The 23,844-nt window shown below is 41.9% G+C and overlaps 2 protein-coding genes across 6 annotated transcripts in view; both read left to right on the top strand.

Annotated features, from left to right (window-relative positions):
- The window catches only part of PIK3C2B (phosphatidylinositol-4-phosphate 3-kinase catalytic subunit type 2 beta), a 1,217,858-nt gene that overhangs the window by 691,927 nt on the left and 502,087 nt on the right, over positions 1-23,844 (top strand). For all 4 annotated transcript variants that reach the window (XM_073615832.1, XM_073615830.1, XM_073615833.1 and 1 more), the window contains one exon: positions 3,683-3,791. In XM_073615832.1, the coding sequence (XP_073471933.1) occupies positions 3,683-3,791 (109 nt within the window). The remainder of the gene's footprint in view (positions 1-3,682; positions 3,792-23,844) is intronic.
- LOC141128509 (uncharacterized) lies at positions 3,804-7,581 on the top strand. Of its 2 annotated transcripts, XM_073615835.1 has the most exons (3): positions 3,804-6,518; positions 7,096-7,227; positions 7,315-7,581. In XM_073615835.1, exons 1-3 carry the CDS (start codon positions 6,167-6,169, stop codon positions 7,401-7,403), a joined length of 573 nt encoding a protein of 190 aa, XP_073471936.1. In that variant the 5' UTR covers positions 3,804-6,166; the 3' UTR covers positions 7,404-7,581. The 2 variants fall into 2 exon arrangements, with proteins under 2 accessions (XP_073471936.1, XP_073471935.1); XM_073615834.1 differs by having other exon boundaries at positions 7,096-7,581.

The raw sequence follows: 23,844 nt of genomic DNA on the forward strand, positions 1-23,844 counted from the left end.
TTTTTTTTTTTCTGGCCACCTTACTTTCAAACAGTTTCTCCCCAGCAAGCGTGCCAGATATGGGGTCAAGAGATATATGCTCTGTGGCAGGGCCACAGGCTATACATATAGTTTTCTGGTTTACAAGGGAAAAAGATACCAGCGTAGAGCCCCGTGACTGCCCCGACTACATACGGAGCAGTGGTAAGATTAGGATTTGGTGTCACCCTTATTCAGAAAGGGGTACCACTTGTACATGGACAATTATTACACAAGCGTGCCACTTTTTAGTCACATTTTTTATTCTGGAATTGGCGCATGTGGCACTGTGCGATCTGATCTCCGGGGCTTCCCCCAACAGCTTGTAGATTCCCTACTTAGACGGTGGGAGGGAGAGCCTGCTTGAAGTGAAGTGGAGGGACAGGAATGTTTTTGTTCTGTCCTCCATTCACGCAGATATGACAGCCCAAATTACTGATTGTGTTGTTGAGAAGCCCCTCTGTGTCTACGAATACAACCTTAACGTGGGAGGGGTGGACTTCAATGACCAGACGATGGCGCCGTACTTAACTGCCTGTAAGGCCAGACGCTGGTATTGCCATTGTAGATCCAGAAGGCATCCAACAGGTGGCCATTGATATTAACTTTAGCAGATGGGAAAGCATAAAGGGACATTAAAATTTGTCCTGGTCCGAAGGGTCATCCCCATATAGAGAGTATCATCCTGAGCTCTATCATAGAGAGTATCATCCTGAGCCTCTGGAGTTAGCTTTTAGGAACAGGTGGTCAACTCTTCTGCCAATATTCAGGGCACCAGGTGTGTTAACTGCATTACTACTTTGGACTTGTGCTAATTATTATTATTATACACAGTTTATATAGCGCCAACAGTTTATGCAGCGCTTTACAATGTAGAGGAGGGACAGCACAATTACAGTACAGTTCAATACAGAAGGGACAGGAGGGCCCTGCTCATAGAGCTTACATTCTAAAGGGAGGGGGTGGTGGTACAAAAGGTAATTGATGCAGGGAATGATTTGATTGGGGGTGGCTCGAGGACAGTTGTTAGGTGGGTATGGGATAGGCTTCCCTGAATAAGTGAGTTTTTAGGGATCTCCTAAAGGTGGACATGTTAGGGGCTGATCGGACATATTGGGGCAGGGAGTTCCAGAGGATGGGAGAGGCTCTGGTAAAGTCCTGAAGGCGAGCATGGGAGGAGGTAACAAGGGAGCTATAGAGCAGGAGGTCCTGGGGAGGAGCGGAGGGGACGATTTGGGCAATATCTGCAGATGAGGTTAGTGATATAGCTGGGGGCGATGTTGTGGGTGGCCTTGTATGTTTTGGTTAGCATTTTGAATTTTATACGGTGGGGTAGGGGAAGCCAATGAAGGGATTGGCAGAGTGGGGCAGCAGTCACGGATCGGTTAATGAGGTCTATTAGTCTAGCAGCAGCATTCATAATAGACTGAAGGCGTAAGGGTAGGCCATTAAGGAGAGAGTTGCAGTAGTCAAGGCGGGAAATAATCAAGGAATGAATAAGTTGCTTTGTGATGTCATTATTCAGGAAGGGTCGAATTCTGGAGATGTTGCGAAGGTTAAGGCGGCAGGATTTAGCCAGTGATTGTATGTTGGAGGCGGAAGGGAGAGGTCAGAGTCGAGGATTACACCCAGCACTCTGGCATGTGGAGGGACCAGTGGTTGTGATGTTGATCTTAATGGTAATGTCAGGGGGGGGGGGGACTGGGAAGGAGGAAATATAACAAGCTCAGTTTTAGAAAGATTGTGTTTGAGAAAGTGGTGTGACATCCATACCGATATGTCATTCAGTAAATCTGAACAGCACATGTTTGAGCTGCATACTTGTGGCTCATGGCTCCTATTGGACATTCAAGCATCACAAGACACACTTTGAGATATAGCCCACAAGGTGAGAGGATGCAAAGCTAGCTCTCTCTATTACTTCATGGGTTTGCATGACCCTTATTGACAGTACACTGACACTTATTGCAGTACTACTTTGTAAATGCGCTGCTCACAATGGCCACCATCATGATCACCATGTTGATATTGTATATGTTTATGCTGCATGCTTGTGGCTCTCCATTTCCTGGTTGTGTAGTCTCTCACTGACAGTGCACGAACTACCACAACATCCAACACATGCTCTTGTGTTTTCTGTCACACGCTGTTGCACTCGTGGCCACTGAACCTGATGTGCTATCTTGCACTGACCGCCACTACACTGATGCACACTCTTGCACTCACTGCCACTGTTAACCATCACACACAAACTGCCTATTAAAAACATAGTTTTGCTAGTTTTCCTGAAATATTTTGCACATTTGTCTGTCTGAGGTGCTGGGTCTACATTTTAAATTGTGTTTTAAAGATCTGAATTTGCAACCACTGTGGAAAACGTATGCTATTATTGTTTTGATCTCCATATTGCTGCTTAATTTCTGGATGTAATATATTGTACTATAATATTAATAGCATTTACAAGTTTCTTGCGTCATAGAGAATGGATCATTCTTGCAATGTACAGCAGTAGATTCTACATAGCTCCTCTGGAACACTCTTCAGCATAAAAAAATATTCTGCTTTGGTAAGGTGATTTGCCAAACTAATCCTTCCAAATAAAGAGCTCCCTGTAAAAAAAATTAATTGATTACTTACCCCTACTTTTGTCCATGTCCCCAAACTTTGATCTGTTGCCAAGAAATTCCCAGTTAAAGTTGTCAAAAATAAAAAACACTCAAGAAATCAGTAATTCCTCCTGCTGACCTCCATGTCATCAATGTACCCTGGTCATTGCAGTGGCGTTTGGCAGAGTGGGTGGCAGGAGAGGTAAGTATTCACTTTCATTTTTACAGGGATATATTCTTTACTGACAACTTTAGGGTCACTTTAATAAGTATTTGTTTAAATTTGTAAGCCTAACAATGTTGATGCATATTTTTAGAAAAGAGTGCACATTATGCGTTTTATACAAAGAAAATGCAATTTCTAATAACAGACTGTGTACAAAATAAAATTATTCTACACCAGGTGGTACTTATATAGATTCATCATAAGTTCACTGGTTCTCCCAAATATGTTCCTAATTTATTTTAAATATTTATCATGTTGAGCATTACCGATCATGACATTGCTGTGGTATCAGTGTGACAAATGTTGTCTGTGAATGTCTGAATCTTCTGCTGTAAATAAACTCACCAACTGAGTATACATGCATAGTTTTTTTTTACTTTCAAAAAAACTGACAGACTCCTGCATCCACACAAGTAATGATCAAATACTGGTTTTCCAGCATGATCATTCGTCAGAAGCTGGTCGTTAGACCAGATTCTGTTGAACAGAGCGAAATGCACACCGACCAAAAGTCAGCTGGTTCCTCTACTCAGCTTTATAAAAATACCCTGAATTATCTCACCATACTTGACAACACTTAATGATTTGCAGGGCCAGTGCCTGGTTTTAAAGGTTTGTCCTGAAAAGTAAATGTATTATGTTAATAAAAGCTTTACATAGCTATACTTCCAGTACATAAAAACATACATTCTGTTATACAGGTCCTTTATCATAAGCTAGTTTTCATGGCAGATTTACAGGTAACGTTTATGGAAATTGCAGACATAATAACTTTTGGCAATAGTTTATGTGATTGTCTTTCTCAAATAATTTTTTTTTTCCTCATTTCAAGGTTTTTAACCTGTGGTCGCCGATTACTGGGCCTATGGCCAGCCTCAAAGCATGGTAGTACTAGTTTCAGTACACCAAATGTAAATGAGCCAGACAGCATCATTCTGCAGGTAAACAGAAAAATATCAATTGCATGCATACATTTCTTAGTACTTATTTGGTAATAATTTAGTTAATATTTAGTTAATTAGTTTATGTAATCATTTTTATTGTTTTATCGTTAATATTGTTATTTATTATTCTTCTGCTTCTTTAGGCATGCATAACCTTAACTGTACTTTTAGGGGCAAAGGGGTGTAATGTGCATTAGTCAGCAACTTCATGATCCAAAAAGAAAATTCTAATGTTGTAATCAGATTGGAACAAACGCTTAGATACTATAATATAGATTAGTGCTGATTTACAAAAGCTTTTGACAATCTTCACACACGACATTGTTACTATTCAGTTAAATTATCCAATCATGTTAGATGAAATCCATCAACAGGCATTTGCTTTTCACATGATTGGATAACTGAAGTAAATTATCACACAATTTATTACATGAAGACTCTCAACAACTTTAGTAAACTTGCCTCATTAAGTCAAACCCTAACTAATTAAAGCTTTTAAAACTATTAAAAGAGATCTGTGATCAATGCATACACAAAACAAACAATAGTTATTTTTGATAATTCAGTATTTTTTTTTTCATATTGTAATTGCTGCCTGTCTGTTGTTGACCATTGATTTCCACAACTTCCGGGATTCCCTGCAAACTGTATTCATTTCAGTTTTGTAAGGACTACGCTGGAGAAACAGCAGAAATTGGTGAAGCCTTTGACCCCCAGTTGACACATCAATTATTTTACTACAAAATTGGTGGCCTGAGGAGTCCATATATAAGGGAGTGCAGTCTGGTCCAGAAGTCCCAGAGATCCTGAAAGCAGCAGATGACATCTGTGTCTCCAGGCTGTGGTCATACAAGAGACTGCATCTTTTGCCAGACCAGACTGAACCCAGGGTCATCACTCTCTGGTCTTCCTTCCACGCTGTGGCTGTGGTGGTGGAGTTGTGGCAGGAGGAGGAGGATGTTCCAACTCACTCAGGTGGGTATTGGGTGTGATTTCGCCCCTCACCCCCTTAGTTAAGACTTTATAAAGAAGGTCCTCACACAGCTGGCGTTGGCCCTCCTGAATGCCCTGCAGTTTGGTGGTAGCCATGCAGGCAAAGGCCTCTTCAGGAGTGGGGGTGGCTCTGAGGGACGCAGAAGCCTCCTGAATGAGCCTGAGAGCTGAATCCTGCATGTGACTCCCCTTCCTGGGTCTTTTGATTGGAAGGCGGAGGGGAGGGACCTGTGATTCTGTCAGGCTCCTACTGGTCCCAGGCTCCTCCTGGCTGCCACTTAGCCCCGCCTCCTCCTGGCTGCCACTAACCCCCGCCTCCTCCTGGCTGCCACATTCCACAGCCTCCTCCTGTGTGCCACATTCCAGAGCCTCGTCCTGGCTGAGGTCTTCCTGTGTATGAAAAAGGGACATAGTTTTTGTTTTTACTTCAATCATACACAATTTTCATCTCATGACTGTTGCAAATTGAATGTTAACAAATATAAAAGACTATCCTTCTGAGCCCAGCATTTTTCATTCTTGTCCCAATTATTTTTGCCCACTACTGTCTATTGATATTTAAATGCCTTTATTAAATCAGCAATTAGTGATCAATAATAACATCTAGTAAACATCATTAATTTATTGACCAGAAATCTGTAGAAGAATGCTATACCTGGCTCAAGCTGGGCTCCTCCACTTCTTCCTGGCTTGAAGTCCCAGGTTGGACATCGGAAGCCTCAGCTGGGGTGGAAGGAAGAGTGGAAGGAAGGGTTGAGAGGGGTTCCCTGACTCCAGTCTGGTCTGACAGAAATCGCAGTCTCTCATAGTACCACAGCCTGGGGACATAAATGCCATCTGCTGCAGCTCCTGATCTCTGGGAATCCGTGACCTTATTGCGCTCCCTTAGATAAGTGCTCCTCAGGCCACCAATTTTGGCTTTTAAATAGGGGATGTTTGCTGTGGGGACCACCGGCTTCACCAACTCCAGCAGTTTCTCCAGTGCTGTCTGCCTCTTTTGTTTATGATTATAATGTGGGTGTTTCACCTGCCACAGACAGGGCAGCTCCCTGTACTTGTCTATGAACAGGGGGAGGAAGTTGTGGTCATTGAAGCCATCCATTTTATCTGCAAGACACAACACGAGACAAACCCTAATGTCAGGCAAAACTCTCCTAATCTTGTTACAATATAGGCCTCAATCTAGAAGCAGTATAGGCCCAAGTTTAGATCTTACCTTCGTTATCACGATCGCCGCCTCCGATACTCCTTCCTCCGCTCACAGATCGTACGTACTACGCTTTATACACACTGTGCATGCGTGAAACTCCGCTCGCCCCTGACGTTCTTTCTATTCTATTCCCCACTCCTTCTCGTTCGGCGCAGTGGGGGAAGAAAACATGGCGGAGACACAGCAGGTGTGTGCTAATTACAGCAACGAGGAGGAGGGGGAGGAAAGCCCGGAGCCAGAAACGTCACGATCCAGAAGGAGGCGATTTAAGGCCGCAAATATGTCCTTTGGGGAGATGTTGGAGATGGTGGACATCCTGAAGAAGGCTGACTATGACGGGAAGTATGGACCTTACCCCAACCCCAATGTCAGAAATGCCGAGATCATGGCGATAGTGGTCAAGAGTCTGCACCGGAATTTCAGGATACGACGATCGAAAGATCAGCTCAGGAAACGGTGGTCGGACCTCAAATTAAGAGAGCAGGAGCAGTACAGAAAGATCCGGAGAGTGCTGCAAAAAAGTAAGTAGTTGTGCTGTGTTCCTATTCTTTATGTTTATTACATTCGTGCTGCTCCATGTGCTTTTCTTAACTGTTATCCAGTTTAAAATGGCAACTTTCATGTTCATGGGCACATTATTCGTTCGTATAAAACACTGTTCGTTCGGCCTAGAAAACACCATTGTTTTGGCCATATGCATTTGCCCATATTTTTTATGGCCTACTTGTCTGAAAATAATTTGGTTGTGTAGATGAGTTTGTAACTAGAATGAAATGCAAACTAGATTCTGTGTAAGGAGGGGACACTCAGCAGCTGTTTACACATCTGGACGCTGTAGCACTAGTGTGGGACCCCAGAACACCCTTTTTATTAGGGGGCCCACACAGGTGCTCCAGTGTATACTATAGGGGTGTCTCCATCTGTGAAGCTTGTACAAAACAGGTAAAGTATTGAATCTTGACAAAGGACAATAAAAATTCTACATCTTGGAACTCTGCCAAAATAGACAATTGTACCCCACTTCCAAGCAATGTTTCATATTCCTATTTCTGCCATCAAATATCTGTGTGCTAAGTGTACCTATTTTTTTTTACGTAGGGGAGAAAAGACTCGGAGGACACCTCTCATCCGAGGAGACCACAGACCCCCCACCTCTGGAAGAAGGGGAAATCCACCCAAGCCAAGCAGAGCAGAAGGATGCAGACGTGGTGGAAATTGGCACCACAACAGGTGAGTGTCTGCGACCACAGGCTCAGGTAAGAGATGGATGCTGGCATATTTATAATACATGGTGTGTTTTTGTTTCTATCTTTTTAGGTGATTGTGATGTTGTGGATCCAGGGCATTTCACCTCGGAAAGTGCACAGATCCTGATCGGGGAGATCATAGGGTGTAATAGGGACTAAACATCAATGATGTTCAACAAAAAATGAAGAACATCATTGATGTTTTGAGTAGAGTTTAAAACCCCTCCAAATCCCTTGGGTTTTTTGTGTGCTAAAAAATTTTAACATTTTTTGACATATTTGCAAAAAGCCACATTTTGAAGATGCACACAGTGTGTCAACATGTGCTATCTGCCATCACGGGAGATCAATGGATGCATTTTGGGGGTGCAACCCCTTACTCAATAATAAAGTAGCTGTGAGGAAGGGGTTACACCCCAAAAACACGTCCCTTGATCCCCCATGATGGCAGCTAGCACATGTTGACATTCGGCAATTTGTGTGCATCTTCAAAATTTGGCTTTTCTAGGGGTGACTTCACCCCATATGAACGCAATATCAAACACAGTTTGTAAATACTCATGTTTGATATTGCCTTCAAGTTCTACCAAATGTGAACTTTGTAAGTTCAAGATTTGTGTCTTTCTTGTTGGTTTTAAACATGTCTGTTTTATCTTAAATGGACATTTCTACTTTTTCTAATGTGACCCCAAAAATTGTTATACAACAAACATGTTGGTTTGTTTTAAAAACCTTTTCTAAACGCACATGTGATTGTGCTGGTATTAAAAAGATTGTTAATCAAGAATGTGTGGATTATTGTCTCAACGCTCCAACACTTTTGTGGTGCTCTAATTGGTGTTTTCAGTGACAATGGGTGTTATTTCCTAAGGGCAAATCCACTTTGCACTACAAGTGCAGTTTCAAGTGCACTTGTAGTGCAAAGTGTCTTTGCCTTTAGGAAATAACACCCAACAGTGCTTTGTAAAGTTACACAATCATGCCATTTTCAGGACTCACCACATTTCTGTCAGGGTCAGCTAAAAGAAACACAAGCAGTAAATGTCACCAAAGATTTGAGTAGTTATTTTTTTTTTATTATTTGAAAAAGGTTTCAGACATTGTCTGGCATATTGATAGCCCCCCTACCCGCAAAGTATTCAAGGTATCTTAGCCGGACATCACAGGCACTCGGGGGGGCAAGCCAGGATGGCCACTTTCAAGCGCCGTCAGGGTTGTTTCATTTACAATTCCGGCCTCAGGCCCAACTGAGCCAGCATAGTTGGCGTAAAAAGTTGTGTAGAACACAGCACGCCAGGGTAATCTGATTCAGTTTATACTCCGCCATGATTACCAACAATACAGACCTGATCACGGATGTGGAAATACGAGGCAATTTAGGTAACAGCGATCACAGGTCAATTAGTTTCAGTATAAATCACACAAATAGGAAACATAAAGGGAATACAAAGACACTGAATTTCAAAAGAGCCAACTTCCCTAAACTACAAACCTTGCTAAAAGGCATAAATTGGGATAAAATATTAGGAACAAAGAATACGGAGGAGAGATGGCTTTGCTTTAAGAGCATATTAAATAAGGGCATTAGCCAATGTATCCCATTGGGTAATAAATTTAAAAGAGCGAACAAAAGTCCTGGATGGCTTAACTCCAATGTAAAAATGCATATAAAAGCTAAGGAGAAGGCCTTCAAAAAATACAAGGATGAGGGATCATCCTCAGCATTCAGACTTTATAAAGAATGCAACAAGAAATGTAAGGGTGCAATTAGGACAGCTAAGATAGAACATGAAAGACACATAGCGGAGGAGAGCAAAAAAAATCCCAAGAAATTCTTTAAGTATGTAAACCGTAAAAAAGGGAGGACAGACCATATTGGCCCCATAAAGAATGCAGAAGGACATCTGGTTACAAAGGATGGGGAGATGGCGAAGGTATTGAATTTATTCTTCTCCTCAGTCTTCACGAGTGAATCGGGGGGCTTCAGTAACCAAAACTGCAGTGTTTATCCTCATGACACAACACAGGAAGCACCTCCATGGTTAACAGAGGACAGAATTAAAATTAGATTTGAAAAACTTAACATTAATAAATCACCGGGACCAGATGGCTTGCATCCGAGGGTACTTAGGGAACTCAGTCAAGTGATTGCCAGACCGTTGTTCCTAATTTTTACAGATAGTCTACTGACTGGAATGGTACCAGCTGATTGGAGAAAAGCCAATGTAGCACCAATATTTAAAAAGGGCCCAAAATACATCCCTGGGAATTACGGACTAGTTAGCCTAACATCAATAGTATGTTAACTCTTGGAGGGGATGATAAGGGACTATATACAAGATTTTAGTAATAAGAACGGTATCATTAGCAGTAATCAGCATGGATTCATGAAGAATCGTTCTTACCAAACCAATCTATTAACCTGCTATGAGGAGGTGAGTTGCCATCTAGATAAAGGAAGGCCCGTAGACGTGGTGTATCTGGATTTTGCAAAAGCATTTGACACAGTTCCCCATAAACGTTTACTGTACAAAATAAGGTCCGTTGGCATGGACCATAGGGTGAGTACATGGATTGAAAACTGGCTACAAGGGTGAGTTCAGAAGGTGGTGATAAATGGGGAGTACTCAGAATGGTCAGGGGTGGGTAGTGGGGTTCCCCAGGGTTCTGTGCTGGGACCAATCCTATTTAATTTGTTCATAAACGATCTGGAGGATGGGATAAACAGTTCAATCTCTGTATTTGCAGACGATACTAAGCTAAGCAGGGCAATAACTTCTCCGCAGGATGTGGAAACCTTGCAAAAAGACCTGACCAAATTATTGGGGTGGGCGACTACATGGCAAATGAGGTTCAGTGTAGAAAAATGTAAAATAATGCATTTGGGTGGCAAAAATATGAATGCAATTTATACACTGGGGGGAGAACCTCTGGGAGAATCTAGGATGGAAAAGGACCTGGGGGTCCTTGTAGATGATAGGCTCAGCAATGGCATGCAATGCCAAGCTGCTGCTAACAAAGCAAAGAAAATATTGGCATGCATTAAAAGGGGGATCAACTCCAGAGATAAAATGATAATTCTCCCACTCTACAAGGCTCTGGTCCGGCCGCACCTGGAGTATGCTGTCCAGTTCTGGGCACCAGTCCTCAGGAAGGATGTACTGGAAATGGAGTGAGTACAAAGAAGGGCAACAAAGCTAATAAAGGGTCTGGAGGATCTTAGTAATGAGGAAAGGTTGCGAGCACTGAACTTATTCTCTCTGGAGAAGAGACGCTTGAGAGGGGATATGATTTCAATTTACAAATACCGTACTGGTGACCCAAGAAAAGGGATAAAACTTTTTCGCAGAAGAGAGTTTAACAAGACTCGTGGCCACTCATTAAAATTAGAAGAAAAGAGGTTTAACCTTAAACTACGTACAGGGTTCTTTACTGTAAGAGCGGCAAGGATGTGGAATTCCCTTCCACAGGCGGTGGTCTCAGGGGGGAGCATTCATAGCTTCAAGAAACTATTAGATAAGCACCTGAATGACTGCAACATACAGGGATATATAATGTAATACTGACACATAATCACACAAATAGGTTGGACTTGATGGACTTGTGTCTTTTTTCAACCTCACCTACTATGTAACTATGTGTATGGGTGTAAGAAATAGGCGGAACCGGCTGGCCATGATTCCAAACGTGTTCTCCACCACTCTTCTGGCTCTGGCCAGCCGGTAATTAAAAACCCTCTGGTCCGGGGTGAGGGTCCTCATCGGGAATGGCCGCATAAGATGGTCCCCCAGCGCAAACGCTTCATCTGCAACTAAGACGAATGGGAGTCCTTCCACATTGTCTTCTGGAGGTGGCAAGTCCAAGCTGCCATTCTGGAGACGCCTGTAGAACTCAGTCTGGGCGATGACTCCACCACCGGACATCCGGCCATTCTTCCCCACGTCCACATACAGGAACTCGTAAGTAGCCGACACCACCGCCAACATCACAATACTATTGAACCCCTTGTAATTATAATAGTATGACCCCGAGTTGGGTGGTGGGACGATGTGGACGTGTTTCCTATCAATTGCCCCAATTGCCCAGTTAGGAAAGTCCCACCGCTGGGCAAAGTGGGAGGCCACAGTCTGCCATTTCTGTGGCGTGGAAGGAAACTGTGGAGTCAACAACAAAAAATTTGTCATTTTGCACATAAACAGGGAAAGCAGATTAGACACAAACATTCTTGGCCAACATCAAGATAACATTTAATTGAGGGAGTTTTTAAAGACCAAAGTATAAGGTACACCTATCAGATTCCCTCTCCCCCCCCTCTAATGGGCCATTTCTAACATTTTAGGGGGGGAGATGTGTTGGACAGGTAACCCTCTCCACTTAATTGAGAGATGAATGCCTAAATAATGGGTATTACTTTGGCCAGCCCCTCCTTAGTTACACTATTGGCAGCCCACTGGACAGGTAAGAAGTGTCATAATACAAAGATATAAATACACATTGTACACATTTGAGCACATTTGGAAATTCTACTATTACCTATCAAGATAATAATAGTATACAAAAACTTTAAACAGTACCATTTGAAAGTATACAGGCAGGCCCTTGCACTACATGCTTTGGGGAATTCATCCATAAATCTGACCACTAAAGAGATGGGTATAGTGTGTATGGGTTTGGCAAAGTCACCAGATAGATGATTGAGGATAGATAGAGAATTGGTATCAGCTGACTTAGCAGTTGGGTGGAGGGAGGGTTCTAAATGATTTGGGGACCCCCCAAAAAAGCCTCTGTCAGTCTGCCTGAATTTAAAGCACAAATCACATTTTAAAACATTTTAGGGGGTGTTTGGGGTAAAGCACTACTATGGAGCTGATAAAATACATTGTTAAGTGAATACACAAGGTGAATATAGGGTCAGGAGATTATGCTGGGGAGGTAAGTGAAGGCAAATATGTATGAAGGAGAAAAAAAAATAATTACATAAAAATCCAGCATGCATGAGGACAAAGGGGACATTCACAGCATATTCCAATCATGGTAATTTGTGAATGAGGAAAGAAATACAATATATTATCAAACATTAAATACGATAAAATGTGATATTAAAGGATAAATCTTACCTTAATATACTGCTTCTGCAGGACCTGGATGATGGCAGAACAGGTCTCGGGGATAATGATTCCCAGAGCCTAGGGGGGAGATGCCTGTTGAGAACTTCAAGTCCTGCAGGCTTCTCCCCGTCGCCAAGTACCGCAGGGTGGTGACTAGCCTCTGCTCCAGAGTGATGGCTTGCCTCATGCAGGTATCCTGCCTGCTGATATAGGGGGTCAGCAAAGCCAACAAACGGTGAAATACGGGGTCCATCATCCAGATAAAGTTCCTGAAATCATCAGGATTATTCTCACGGAGCAAAGGCATATGACAGAACTGGTCACGCTGAAGCAACCAATTCTTGGTCGATGAACTCCTCCCCACCCTGTTCATGGACTGGACTTGTGTCAAGGTCAGGACTCCAACACCAAGCCCCCGCACAGCACGAACTCTACGAGGAGTACGTATACGCAACATGGCTAGAAAACGGTCGGCTGCTCAGAACGAAGTAACAGAACGCACTAAAGAACAGCAAGGCCTGTGAAGAGCGACCTGAAAAACAGTCATGAACGAACAAGAACACAATGACAAGAGTCACGCGTAACTCGCTGCACGCACTGAAGAGCAGATACCAAACCCACAAGCACAAACTGAACAGCAGAAAACGATCTGAAAACCAGGAGTCTGAAAAAGCGCGAATCGTCTCTCACCAAACTTTTACTAACATGAGATTAGCAAAAGGAACCTGAAGGGTGCCGCGCTTGGTTCTGAACTGGCCTTTTCTAGTCTGGTCGTACGTGGTGTACGTCACCGCATTCTTGGCGATCGGAAATTCCGACAAGTTTGTCCGACCGTGTGTACGCAAAACAAGTTTGAGCCAACATCCGTCGGAAAAAATCCATGGATTTTGTTGTCGGAATGTCCGATCAATGTCCGATCGTGTGTACGGGGCATAACCGTTACAGGTATAGTTGACCCAGGGAATATCTGATTGCTTCTTGGGGGATCAAGGAGGAATTTTTACCCCTGCTGTAGCAAGTTGCTAAAATCATTTAAGTTCATTTTTTTTCCTCATTGATGTACACACAGCACCCCATATTGACAGAAAAACACAGAATTGTTGACATTTTTGCAGATGTATTAAAAAAGAAAAACTGAAATATCACATGGTACTAAGTATTCAGACCCTTTGCTGTGACACTCATATTTAACTCAGGTGCTGTCCATTTCTTCTGACCATCCTTGAGATGGTTCTACACCTTCATTTGAGTCCAGCTGTGTTTGAGTATACTGACTGGACTTGATTAGGAAAGTCACACACCTGTCTATATAAGACCTTACAGCTCACAGTGCATATCAAAGCAAATGAGAATCATGAGGTCAAAGAAACTGCCTGAAGAGCGCAGAGACAGAATTGTGGCAAGGCACCCATCTGGCCAAGGTTACAAAAAAATTCTGCTGCACTTAAAGGGGTTGTAAAGTTATTTTTTTTTTTTTTTTAAAATAACAAACATGTTATACTTACCTTCACTGTGCAGCTCGTTCTGCACAGAGTGGCCCCGAACCTGGTCTTCTGGGGTCCCTCGGCGGCTGTTTCAGCTCCTCCCCGCAAGCATTTACCACCTTCATGCGAGCTCCCTCGCACGGTGGTGAGTGCTTGCGGGCGCGCTCCCGTGATACAGCCGGCGGCTATAGCCGCTCGCTGTATCACTCGGCCCCGCCCCCCGGCGCGCCGCATCATCGGATGTGATTGACAGCAGCGCGAGCCAATGGCTGCGCTGCTTTCAATCCATCCACTGCAGCCAATCAGCGACCAGGCTGAGCTGCAATGAAGCTGACGAGGACGAGGAGCGAAGATTCGAGGCGTCAGGTAAGTAAAACGGGGGGCCTGGGGGCGGCGGTACTGTCAAAAGTTGTTTCACCTTAATGCATAGAATGCATTAAGGTGAAAAAATTTTTACCTTTACAACCCCTTTAAGGTTCCTAAGAGCACAGTGGCCTCCATAATCCTTAAATGGAAGACGTTTGGGACGACCAGAACCCTTCCTAGAGCTGGCCGTCTGGCCAAACTGAGCTATTGGGGGAGAAGAGCTTTGGGGGGAAAAGGTAAAGAAGAACCCAAAGATCACTGTGGCTGAGCTCCAGAGATGCAGTCGGGAGATGGGAGAAAGTTGTAGAAAGTCAACCATCACTGCAGCCCTCCACCAGTCGGAGCTTTATGGCAGAGTGGCCCGACGGAAGCCTCTCCTCAGTGCAAGACAGATGAAAGCCCACATGGAGTTTGCTAAAAAAAAACACCTGAAGGACTCCAAGATGGTGAGAAATAAGATTCTCTGGTCTGATGAGACCAAGATAGAACTTTTTGGCCTTAATTCTAAGCGATATGTGTGGAGAAAACCAGGCACTGCTTATCACCTGTCCAATACAGTCCCAACAGTGAAGCATGGTGGTGACAGCATCATGATGTGGGGATGTTTTTCAGCTGCAGGGACAGGACGACTGGTTGCAATCGAGAGAAAGATGAATGCGGCCAACTACAGGGATATCCTGGACGAAAACCTTCTCCAGAGTGCTCAGGACCTCAGACTGGGCCGAAGGTTTACCTTCCAACAAGACAATGACCCTAAGCACACAGCTAAAATAACGAAGGAGTGGCTTCACAACAACTCCGTGACTGTTCTTGAATGGCCCAGCCACAGCCCTGATTTAAACCAAATTGAGCATCTCTGGAAAGACCTAAAAATGGCTGTCCACCAACGTTTACCATCCAACCTGACAGAACTGGAGAGGATCTGCAAGGAGGAATGGCAGAGGATCCCCAAATCCAGGTGTGAAAAACTTGTTGCATCTTTCCCAAGACTCATGGTTGTATTAGATCAAAAGGGTGCTTCTACTATATACTGAGCAAAGGGTCTGAATACTTAGGACCATGTGATATTTCAGTTTTTCTTTTTTAATAAATCTGCAAAAATGTCAACAATTCTGTGTTTTTCTGTCAATATGGGGTGCTGTGTGTACATTAATGAGGAAATAAAATGAACTTAAATGATTTTAGCAAATGGCTGCACTATAGCAAAGAGTGAACAATTTAAGGGGGTCTGAATACTTTCCGTCCCCGCTGTGTATATATATATTTTTCACTTTTATTGGTTGAATTAAATGGACTTGTGTCTTTTTTTTTTTTTCAACCAGACTAACTATGTACTAAGCTGCTGAAAGAAAAAAAATTAAGAAAAAGGCTTTTCTTAATGTTGGTAATAGAGTTTACAGCTTCTGGGGTTTCACTTCTGTTTGTCAAAAAGCAATATTTTTGTTTGTTTATGAAACTTGTTTTTTTTTTTTTTTTTTTATAAAGATGTCATATATCACAATGGCTAAATCTGTGTCTGTAGTGCATGTTCAAACCATAAATAAATATATAATTAGATTGTTACTCCAGGAGTATATAATGAGCTTGGCAATTTTAGAGAAATGCTTAAATAATGCATTACAATTTAACCACTTCAGCCCCGGAGAATTTGGCTGCTCAATGACCAGAGCACTTTTTACAATTTGGCACTGCGCTGATTTAACTGGTAATTGTGCGGTCATGCAATGCTGTACCCAAACAAAATTTGTGTCCTTTTTTTCCCCACAAATAGAGCTTTCTTTTGATATTATGTGATTGCCTCTGTGATTTTTATTTTTTGCGATATAAGCAGTAAAAGACCGAAAACTTTAGAAAAAAAATTATATTTTCTACTTTTTGTTATAAAATGTTTTTAATAAACTCAATTTTAGTCATACATTTAGGCCAAAATGTATTCATCCACATGTTTTTGGTAAAAAAAAAGTCAATAACTGTATATTGTTTTGTTGCGCAAAAGTTATAGCGTCTACAAACTAGGGTATATTTCTGGAATTTACTCAGCTTTTAGTTTGACTACCTATCATTTCTTGAGGTGCTAAAATTGCAGGGCAGTACAACACCCCCCCCCATGACCCCATTTTGGAAAGTAGACACCCCAAGGAAATTGCTGAGAGGCATGTTGAGCCCATTGAATATTTTATTTTTTTGTCACAAGTTATTGAAAAATGAACAAAAAAAGTTACACAAAGTTGTCACTAAATGATATATTGATCACACATGCCATGGTTATATGTGGAATTACACCCCAAAATACATTCTGCTGCTTCTCCTGAGTATGGGGATACCACATGTGTGGAACTTTTTGGCAGTCCAGGACCCCGAAAACCAATCACCGCCTTCAGGCTTTCTAAGGGCGTACATTTTTGATTTCACTCCTTACTGCCTATCACAGTTTCGGAGGCCATGAAATGCCCAGATAGCACAAACCCCTCCAAATTACCCCATTTTGGAAAGTAGACACCCCAAGCTATTTGCTGAGAGGCATGTTGAGTATTTTGCAGATCTCGGTTTTTATGATAAAGTTTTGAAAATTGAAAAAAAAAAAAAAAAATTTCTTTTCTTTCTTTATTTTCAAAAATAAATGAGATCTGCAAAAAACTCACCATGCCTCTTAACAAATGCCTTGGGGTGTCTACTTTCCAAAATTGGGCCATTTGTGGGGGTTTTGTGCTATCTTGACATTTCAGGGCCTCTGAAAATGTGATCGGTAGTGAGGAAGTGAAATCACCATTTTACGCCCTTAGAAAGCCTGAAGGTGGTGCTTGGTTTTTGGGGCCCTGTACACGGCTAGGCTCCCAAAAAGTCTCACACATGTGGTTTCCCCGTACTCAGGAGAAGGAGCAGAATGTATTTTGGGGTGTAATTTCACATATGCCCATGGCATGTTTGAGCAATGGATTTAATGATAACTTTGTGCAAAAAAAAATGTAATTTTCCTGCAACTTGTTGCAAAATATAAAATATTCCATGGACTCTACATGCTTCTCATCAAATTGCTTGGGGTGTCTACATTCCAAACTGAGGTCATTGGGGGGGGGGGGGGGGGTTGTGCTATCTTGGCATTTTATGGCCTTAAAAACTGTGATAGGTAATGAGGAGTGAAATCAAAAATTTACACCCTTAGAAATCCTGAAGGCGGTGCTTGGTTTTCAGGGTCCTGTACACGGCTAGGCTCCCAAAAAGTCTCACACGTGAGGTATCCCTGTACTCGGGAGAAGCAGCAGAATGTATTTTGGGGTGTAAACAAAAAAAGGGTACTCAGAAGAGTAACCATGGGTCGGACTTTAGAGGCACATAAACAATGGAGAAGTAAAAAAAGTAACACAATTTATTAAGGACAAAATTACATAGTATGATCACAGTATTCACAAATATTTAAAATCATGCAAAATGATATGGTTTGTACAGTGAGCCCTTGTGCGTCTGCGTCTACGCGTTTTACCGTTGGGCTTCTTCAGGACACAGTCCGGGTTCAGAAAGATGGCAAAAAGAAAGAACGAGTTTCACTGTCTGGAATGAGATATATTCAAATTACAGATCCAATAAACATGACAAACATTACATTATATTACATTAAAAAGCACATTCTAGTCTGTCCAGAGGAGGCACCCAGAACATAAGGACACACAAGAAAGACCAAAAAATAATACCTTGTTCTTAAAACATGTCTCACGTAGAAGAATCGCGGACGTTTTTACCCACAGTATCCAATTTAAGGACTACTTTCAACGGGTTGCGAAAAAGGCATCTGGCAAGCAGCTATGTTCAAATGGACAATATAAAAAAGTACCAGAAATAAATAAATGAATAAAACAAGTATGTGTAGAGACTGAATGCAAAAGTTAGAAAAATATATATACCTATTGAAGTTTGCAATGCTGCTCAAACAGGGGCAGACTATATTCAAGGATCCGGAGTCCAATAAAGGAAAGCGCTGATGGGGTATTGTATATCTCATCTGCATATAATGCCCATACAGGGATAATCTGTGGTAGTCAAAGTAAAAACGGCATTGTAAAAGAAAATTATCCATTGTCCGAGGGAAAAAAGCAACAAGCAGCAGAAGAGAAAGGTACTCATGTATGCCTTGAGATAACAAGAAATTGCCCCTGGGAGACAGCCCATCACTGTACATCAAACCAGTGCACAGATGCAGGCTATTTATACCCCCTAGCCACGTCCAAGCGTGGCAAACAATGTAGGTGGTGGTGCCCTAGAGTGACGTCACTAATGAGCGCAAGGTTGGAGGGAGATAGGGATGTAGCCGTAATGATGTGGATTAACGTACAAGCGAGACATCATACAGTCCGCCCATGCGCAATGATGGACGGACTGTTGTCGGGGGAACGCGCCAGATATAAATAGACAGCACGTCCTGCCTATGATGGTGACATAATGCAGGAAACATTCATGGGATAAAGATATAAAAGGAAAATTAGATAAGAGCATTTGTACATGGGGTCATGAGTGTCATCAGTGTCAGAGAGAGATCCGAAGAACAGACAGCATATGCTGAAATAAAACATGTGAACACTTAGATACTTGATACATATATAAATTCATCAATTGCGGTACATTGTTTAAAGATAGCTTTTATAATACATAATACAGTGTCAAATACAGACATAATGAAAAAATAATAATAGTATGATACATTACTGTAGAGGGGAGGAAAAAGGAAGGAGGCAAAATATAGGAGGGTAGCAAGCTAGGTATGCATGAGGTATAGAAATGGGGTAAAACAAAAACAAAATTGAACATCTGATAAGGACTACAAAAAAGGTCTAAAACTCATCATATCATTAAGACCCTTGTATGTGATAGCCCGTAAGTTGTATACCCACTGGGTCTCCCTTTTGGAGGACTTCTTGATCAAAGTTGCCTCCCCGAGGGTTCTCATAGACACGCTCAAGGGCAGCAAATTTGAAGACCGATGGGTCATTTTTATGCTTGAAAACCACATGGTTGCCAATGGTGGTGTTTAAAGGCCATTTGTGGCATAGTAGACATGGTCCTTCATTCCCTTCCAAAATGGCCTAATCGTTTTGCCAACGTAGAAAGCTCCACATTGGCAAACGATAATGTATATCACTCCCCTCGTTTGACATGTGATGTCATAGAGGGTGCTTTTGGCCATTTGAAAGAGAGATGAAGAATCCCTCGATCAACAGTTCATAAAAATCACATGTACCACATCTAAATAGTCCCTGTTGGTCCTTAGGTCTGTCCTCTGATTTTCGATACTGACTACATACTAAGCAATCTCTGATGGAGCTAGAACGTCTAAAAGTAATTTTGGGTTTGGGTCCCAAGTAATTTAGTCAATATAGGATCTGCTGACAGAATGTGGCAGTGTCTCTGGATTATCGATCGCATCTTGTGATGTAAATCAGAGTAGGTTGTTATGAACCTCACTATATTTGGATCTGTCTTTTTTGGTTCTTGAAATAGAATAGTGCTTCTAGGTCTAGCCAAGGCTTTTTTGAAAGCCTTTTTGAGGCACGTCTTACTGTAACCCCTAGTCAGCAATCGTTCATAAAGAAGGTCTGCCTTAAAGCTGGTATTGCTCGAGCAGTTCCACCTCAGGCGTAAATATTGCCCAAAGGGGATACTGTGAATAAGTGACTGGGGATGTGCGCTTGATGCGTGTAATATTGTGTTACCCGCAGCGGGTTTACGATAAAGTGATGTGTTGATCATACCATCCCCAGTAATATTGATGGTAATGTCAAGATATGCGATGGTAGTCAGGCTGGATTGCATTGTAAATTTTAAGTTGTAATCATTGTGACTTAACAGAGTCATAAAGTCGTCTAATGCCTTGGATGGTTCCGCCCATAGCAACAGAACGTCGTCTATGTAGCGGAACCATCGCAGCACATATGATAGAAGACATGCCTGCTCACCATTCGAAAACAGATCATGCTCCCACCCCCCCAGGTACAGATTCGCATAGGATGGTGCACAGCAGGTACCCATAGCGTTACCCTGTACCTGGAGGAGCACAAATGTATTAAGACCTACAGACTTGGGGCCCCTTTCTTTAAGCTCCTCTGAAAAGCAATCCATGCACAGATCGCTTTTCAAAGGCATTTGACAGGCGGTAAAAAGGCATTATGTTGCCTCCTCACCACCTGTTTTAAGCCTGTAAATGCAGCATCGTTATACCGCAACCGTGCAATGCACACAGTTGCGGGGTAGTTGCAGTGCAGTCCCATTCAGCCTGGGTATACCTCCATCTGCAGCCACAGCATGTGTACACCCCCAGCTGCTCCCTCTGCAGCTAAAGGGGGAGAAGTTGGGGGTAAAAAAACAGCTTAACCATGTGGTTTTACTGCCCCTCCAACCTGACATGTGAACAAGCCCTTGGTTCACATCTGTGTGGCTGCATGCTGCGTGTAAGGCAGCCCATTCATTTCAATGGCCTTCCCTACCCACAAAAATGTAGGGAAAGAAGTCCCCGACCTTTTTTTTTAAATTGCACTGCACCAAAAGCACCCCACATTTTCCAATTAAGAATTAACGGTACCCCTAAAGAGCAGAGCATTCGTCATTCGTGTGTCAGGAACGAGCGCGACAAAGGCAAGATAATTCTTTTTGGGCAGTGTATTAGTGCTAGAACGAACACACTTAGATCGAATTTTAATGGTTCAAAGAAAGTCTGGCAAAATGGTCGGCCCTCGCGCATAGTCACTTCATCAAATTTGTCCCTCTTTGAAAAAAGTTTGGACACCCCTGCCATAGAAGATTAATAAGATATTTCATGGCTACAGTAATGTATCATACTATTATTATTTCTTCATTATGTCTGTATTTGACATTCTATTATGTAAGCTATCTTTAAACAGTGTATTGCAATTGATAAATTTATATATGTATCAAGTATCTAAGTGTTCACATGTTTTATTTCAGCATATGCTGTCTGCCCTTCGGATCTCTCTCTGACACTGATGACACTCATGCCCCATGTGCAAATGCTCTTATATAGTTTTCCTTTTATATCTTTATCCTACTGTTTCCTGCATTATGTCACCATCATAGGCAGGACGTGCTGTCTATTTATATCTGGTGCATTCCCCCCTGACAACAGACTGTACGTAGTCCCGCTTGTACGTTAATCCACGTCATTACGACTACGTCCCTCTCTCCCTCCAACCTTGCGCTCACTAGTGACGTCACTCTAGGGCGCCACCACCTACATTGTTTGCCGCGCTTGGATGTGGCTAGGGGGTATAACTAGCCCGCATCTGTGCACTGGTTTGATGTACAGTGACGGGCTGTCTCCCAGGGGCAAATTCGTCTCAAGGCATATGTGAGTACATTTCTCTTCTGCTGCTTGTTGCTTTTTTCCTCAGACAATGGATGATTTTTATTTACAATGTCGTTTTTACTTTGCCTACCACAGATTATCCCTGTATGGGCATTATATGTATATGGGATATACAATATCCCATCAGCATTTATGAGCCCCATCCGTGCTTTCCTTTATTGGACTCTGGATCCTTGAATATAGTCTGCCCCTATTTGAGTAGCATTACAAACTTTAATAGGTATATACATTTTTCTAACTTTTCCATTCAGTCTCTACACATACTTGTTTTATTTATTTCTGGTACTTTTTTATATTGTCCATTTGAATATAGCTGCTTGTCGGGTGCCTTTTTCGCAACCTGTTGAAAGTAGCCCTTAAATTGGATACTGTGGGTGATTCTTGTATGTGAGACATGTTTTAAGAGCAAGGTATTATTTTTTGGCATTTTTTGGTCTTTCTTGTGTGTCCTTATGTTCTGGGTGCCTCGTCAGGACAGACTAGCATGTGCTTTTTAATGTAATACAATGTAATGTTTGTCACGTTTATTGGATCTGTAATTTGAATATATCTCATTCCAGACAGTGAGCCCAACGGTGAAACGTGTAGATGCAGATGCAAAAGGGCTCACTGTACAAACCATATAATTTTACATGATTTTTAATATTCGTGAATACTGTGATTATACTATGTATTTTTGTCCTTAATAAATTTTGTTACTTTTTTTACTTTGTTTCTTCCCAAATTTACGGATGTGGCTATGTGAGTGCTGCCCTTCTTTTTATATTGTATATTTTGGGGTGTAATTCTACATATAACCATGCCATGTTTGAACAATATATAATTTAGTGACAACTTTGTGCAAAAAAAAATGTGTAATTTTTCCGAAACTTGTGGAAAAATATAAAATATTCCATGGACTCAACATGCATATCAGCAAATAGCTTGGAGTGTCTTCTTTCCAAAAAGGGGTCATTTGGGGGGGGTTTGTACTGTCCTGGCATTTTATGCACAACATTTAGAAGCTTATGTCACACATCACCCACTCTTCTTACCACTTGAAGACAAAGCCCTTTCTGACACTTTTTGTTTACATGAAAAATATTATTTTTTGGCAAGAAAATTACTTTGAACCCCCAAACATTAAATATTTTTTTAACACAAAGGCCCTACAGATTAAAATGGTGGGAGTTGCAATTTTTTTTCACAGTATTTGCGCAGGGAATTTTCAAACGCAATTTTTTTTTTTTAACATTCAAAGTTTATTGAACATCAACAACTGCATAGAATTGGTTACATACTTGGATTGAAGATACCTGTATTTATCAGTAGTTATTTGTTAATATAATTAGCGATGGACATTATGGTAAACATTGATGGTTATACATTGAAATGCAGTACATCAAGTCCTCACTGTTCAGCCATTTGGTTACTTCTATCTATATGTTAGTTCTAAACATTTCAACTCAATTTATAACATTGTGTTGATAACGAACTTGTTCGCAGATATTAATCGAATATTGTAGGTAGATCCATATCAGTGAAGATATTCAACCAAAGTAAAAAAAAGATAGAGAGAAAAGAGAGAGAATAGATTAGTAATTAGGTTTAAGGAGGGGGATAGGGTAGGGGTATACCAGTTGGATCCATTGACATGTGAGGGTATCTGTTCCTCACATGTGTACGGAGTGACTTATTAGGTTTCGCAGAATTCTTTATGTGCGTCAGAATAACGGAATTCGATCCAAGGAGACCATGTTTTGTGGAATTTGTCAACTGTATCTGAAGCTTGAGCCAGGGTGTCTTCCATTTCGTGGATCATTGAGACCTTTGCTAGCCATTGTGAGATGGTGGGTACCTGCGTGGTCTTCCAGAAGGTTGGAATTAACGTCTTTGCTGCGTTCAGCATATGTTTAGTGAGTTCTTGTACTTTTTCATGGGAAATGAGGAGATGTGTAGGAGGCAGCAGGCAGCATCCAACTCCATTTTTGTTTCGGTTATCAATTTTATCAGATCCCTAACCTTGCGCCAAAATGTGGCCAGCTTAGGGCATTGCCACCAGATGTGTAAGAGCGTGCCTGTATCACCACCACATCTCCAACAGGTTTTAGGGGTTTGAGCATACCAGGAGTGTAGTTTAGCAGGTGTGATATACCAATCTGTAAGTAATTTATAGGAAGTTTCCTGCATCTTGGTACTTATTGAGCACTTATGTGCCAGAAGTGCTTTTGTCCATTGTTTGTTAGTGATTGTTCGGTTGAGCGCCAAGGACCAATGTTTCCTAAATCTATCTG

The sequence above is a fragment of the Aquarana catesbeiana genome, linkage group LG02 (genome assembly GCF_042186555.1).
Source record: "Aquarana catesbeiana isolate 2022-GZ linkage group LG02, ASM4218655v1, whole genome shotgun sequence".
NCBI lineage: Eukaryota > Metazoa > Chordata > Amphibia > Anura > Ranidae > Aquarana > Aquarana catesbeiana.

Excerpts from the sequence above, each read along its gene's own strand:
- LOC141128509 (XM_073615834.1), top strand. The coding sequence starts at position 6,167 with ATGGCGGAGACACAGCAGGTGTGTGCTAATTACAGCAACGAGGAGGAG. Across the intron at positions 6,519-7,095 it reads CCGGAGAGTGCTGCAAAAAA|GGGAGAAAAGACTCGGAGGA; the intron begins GTAAGTAGTTGT and ends TTTTTTACGTAG.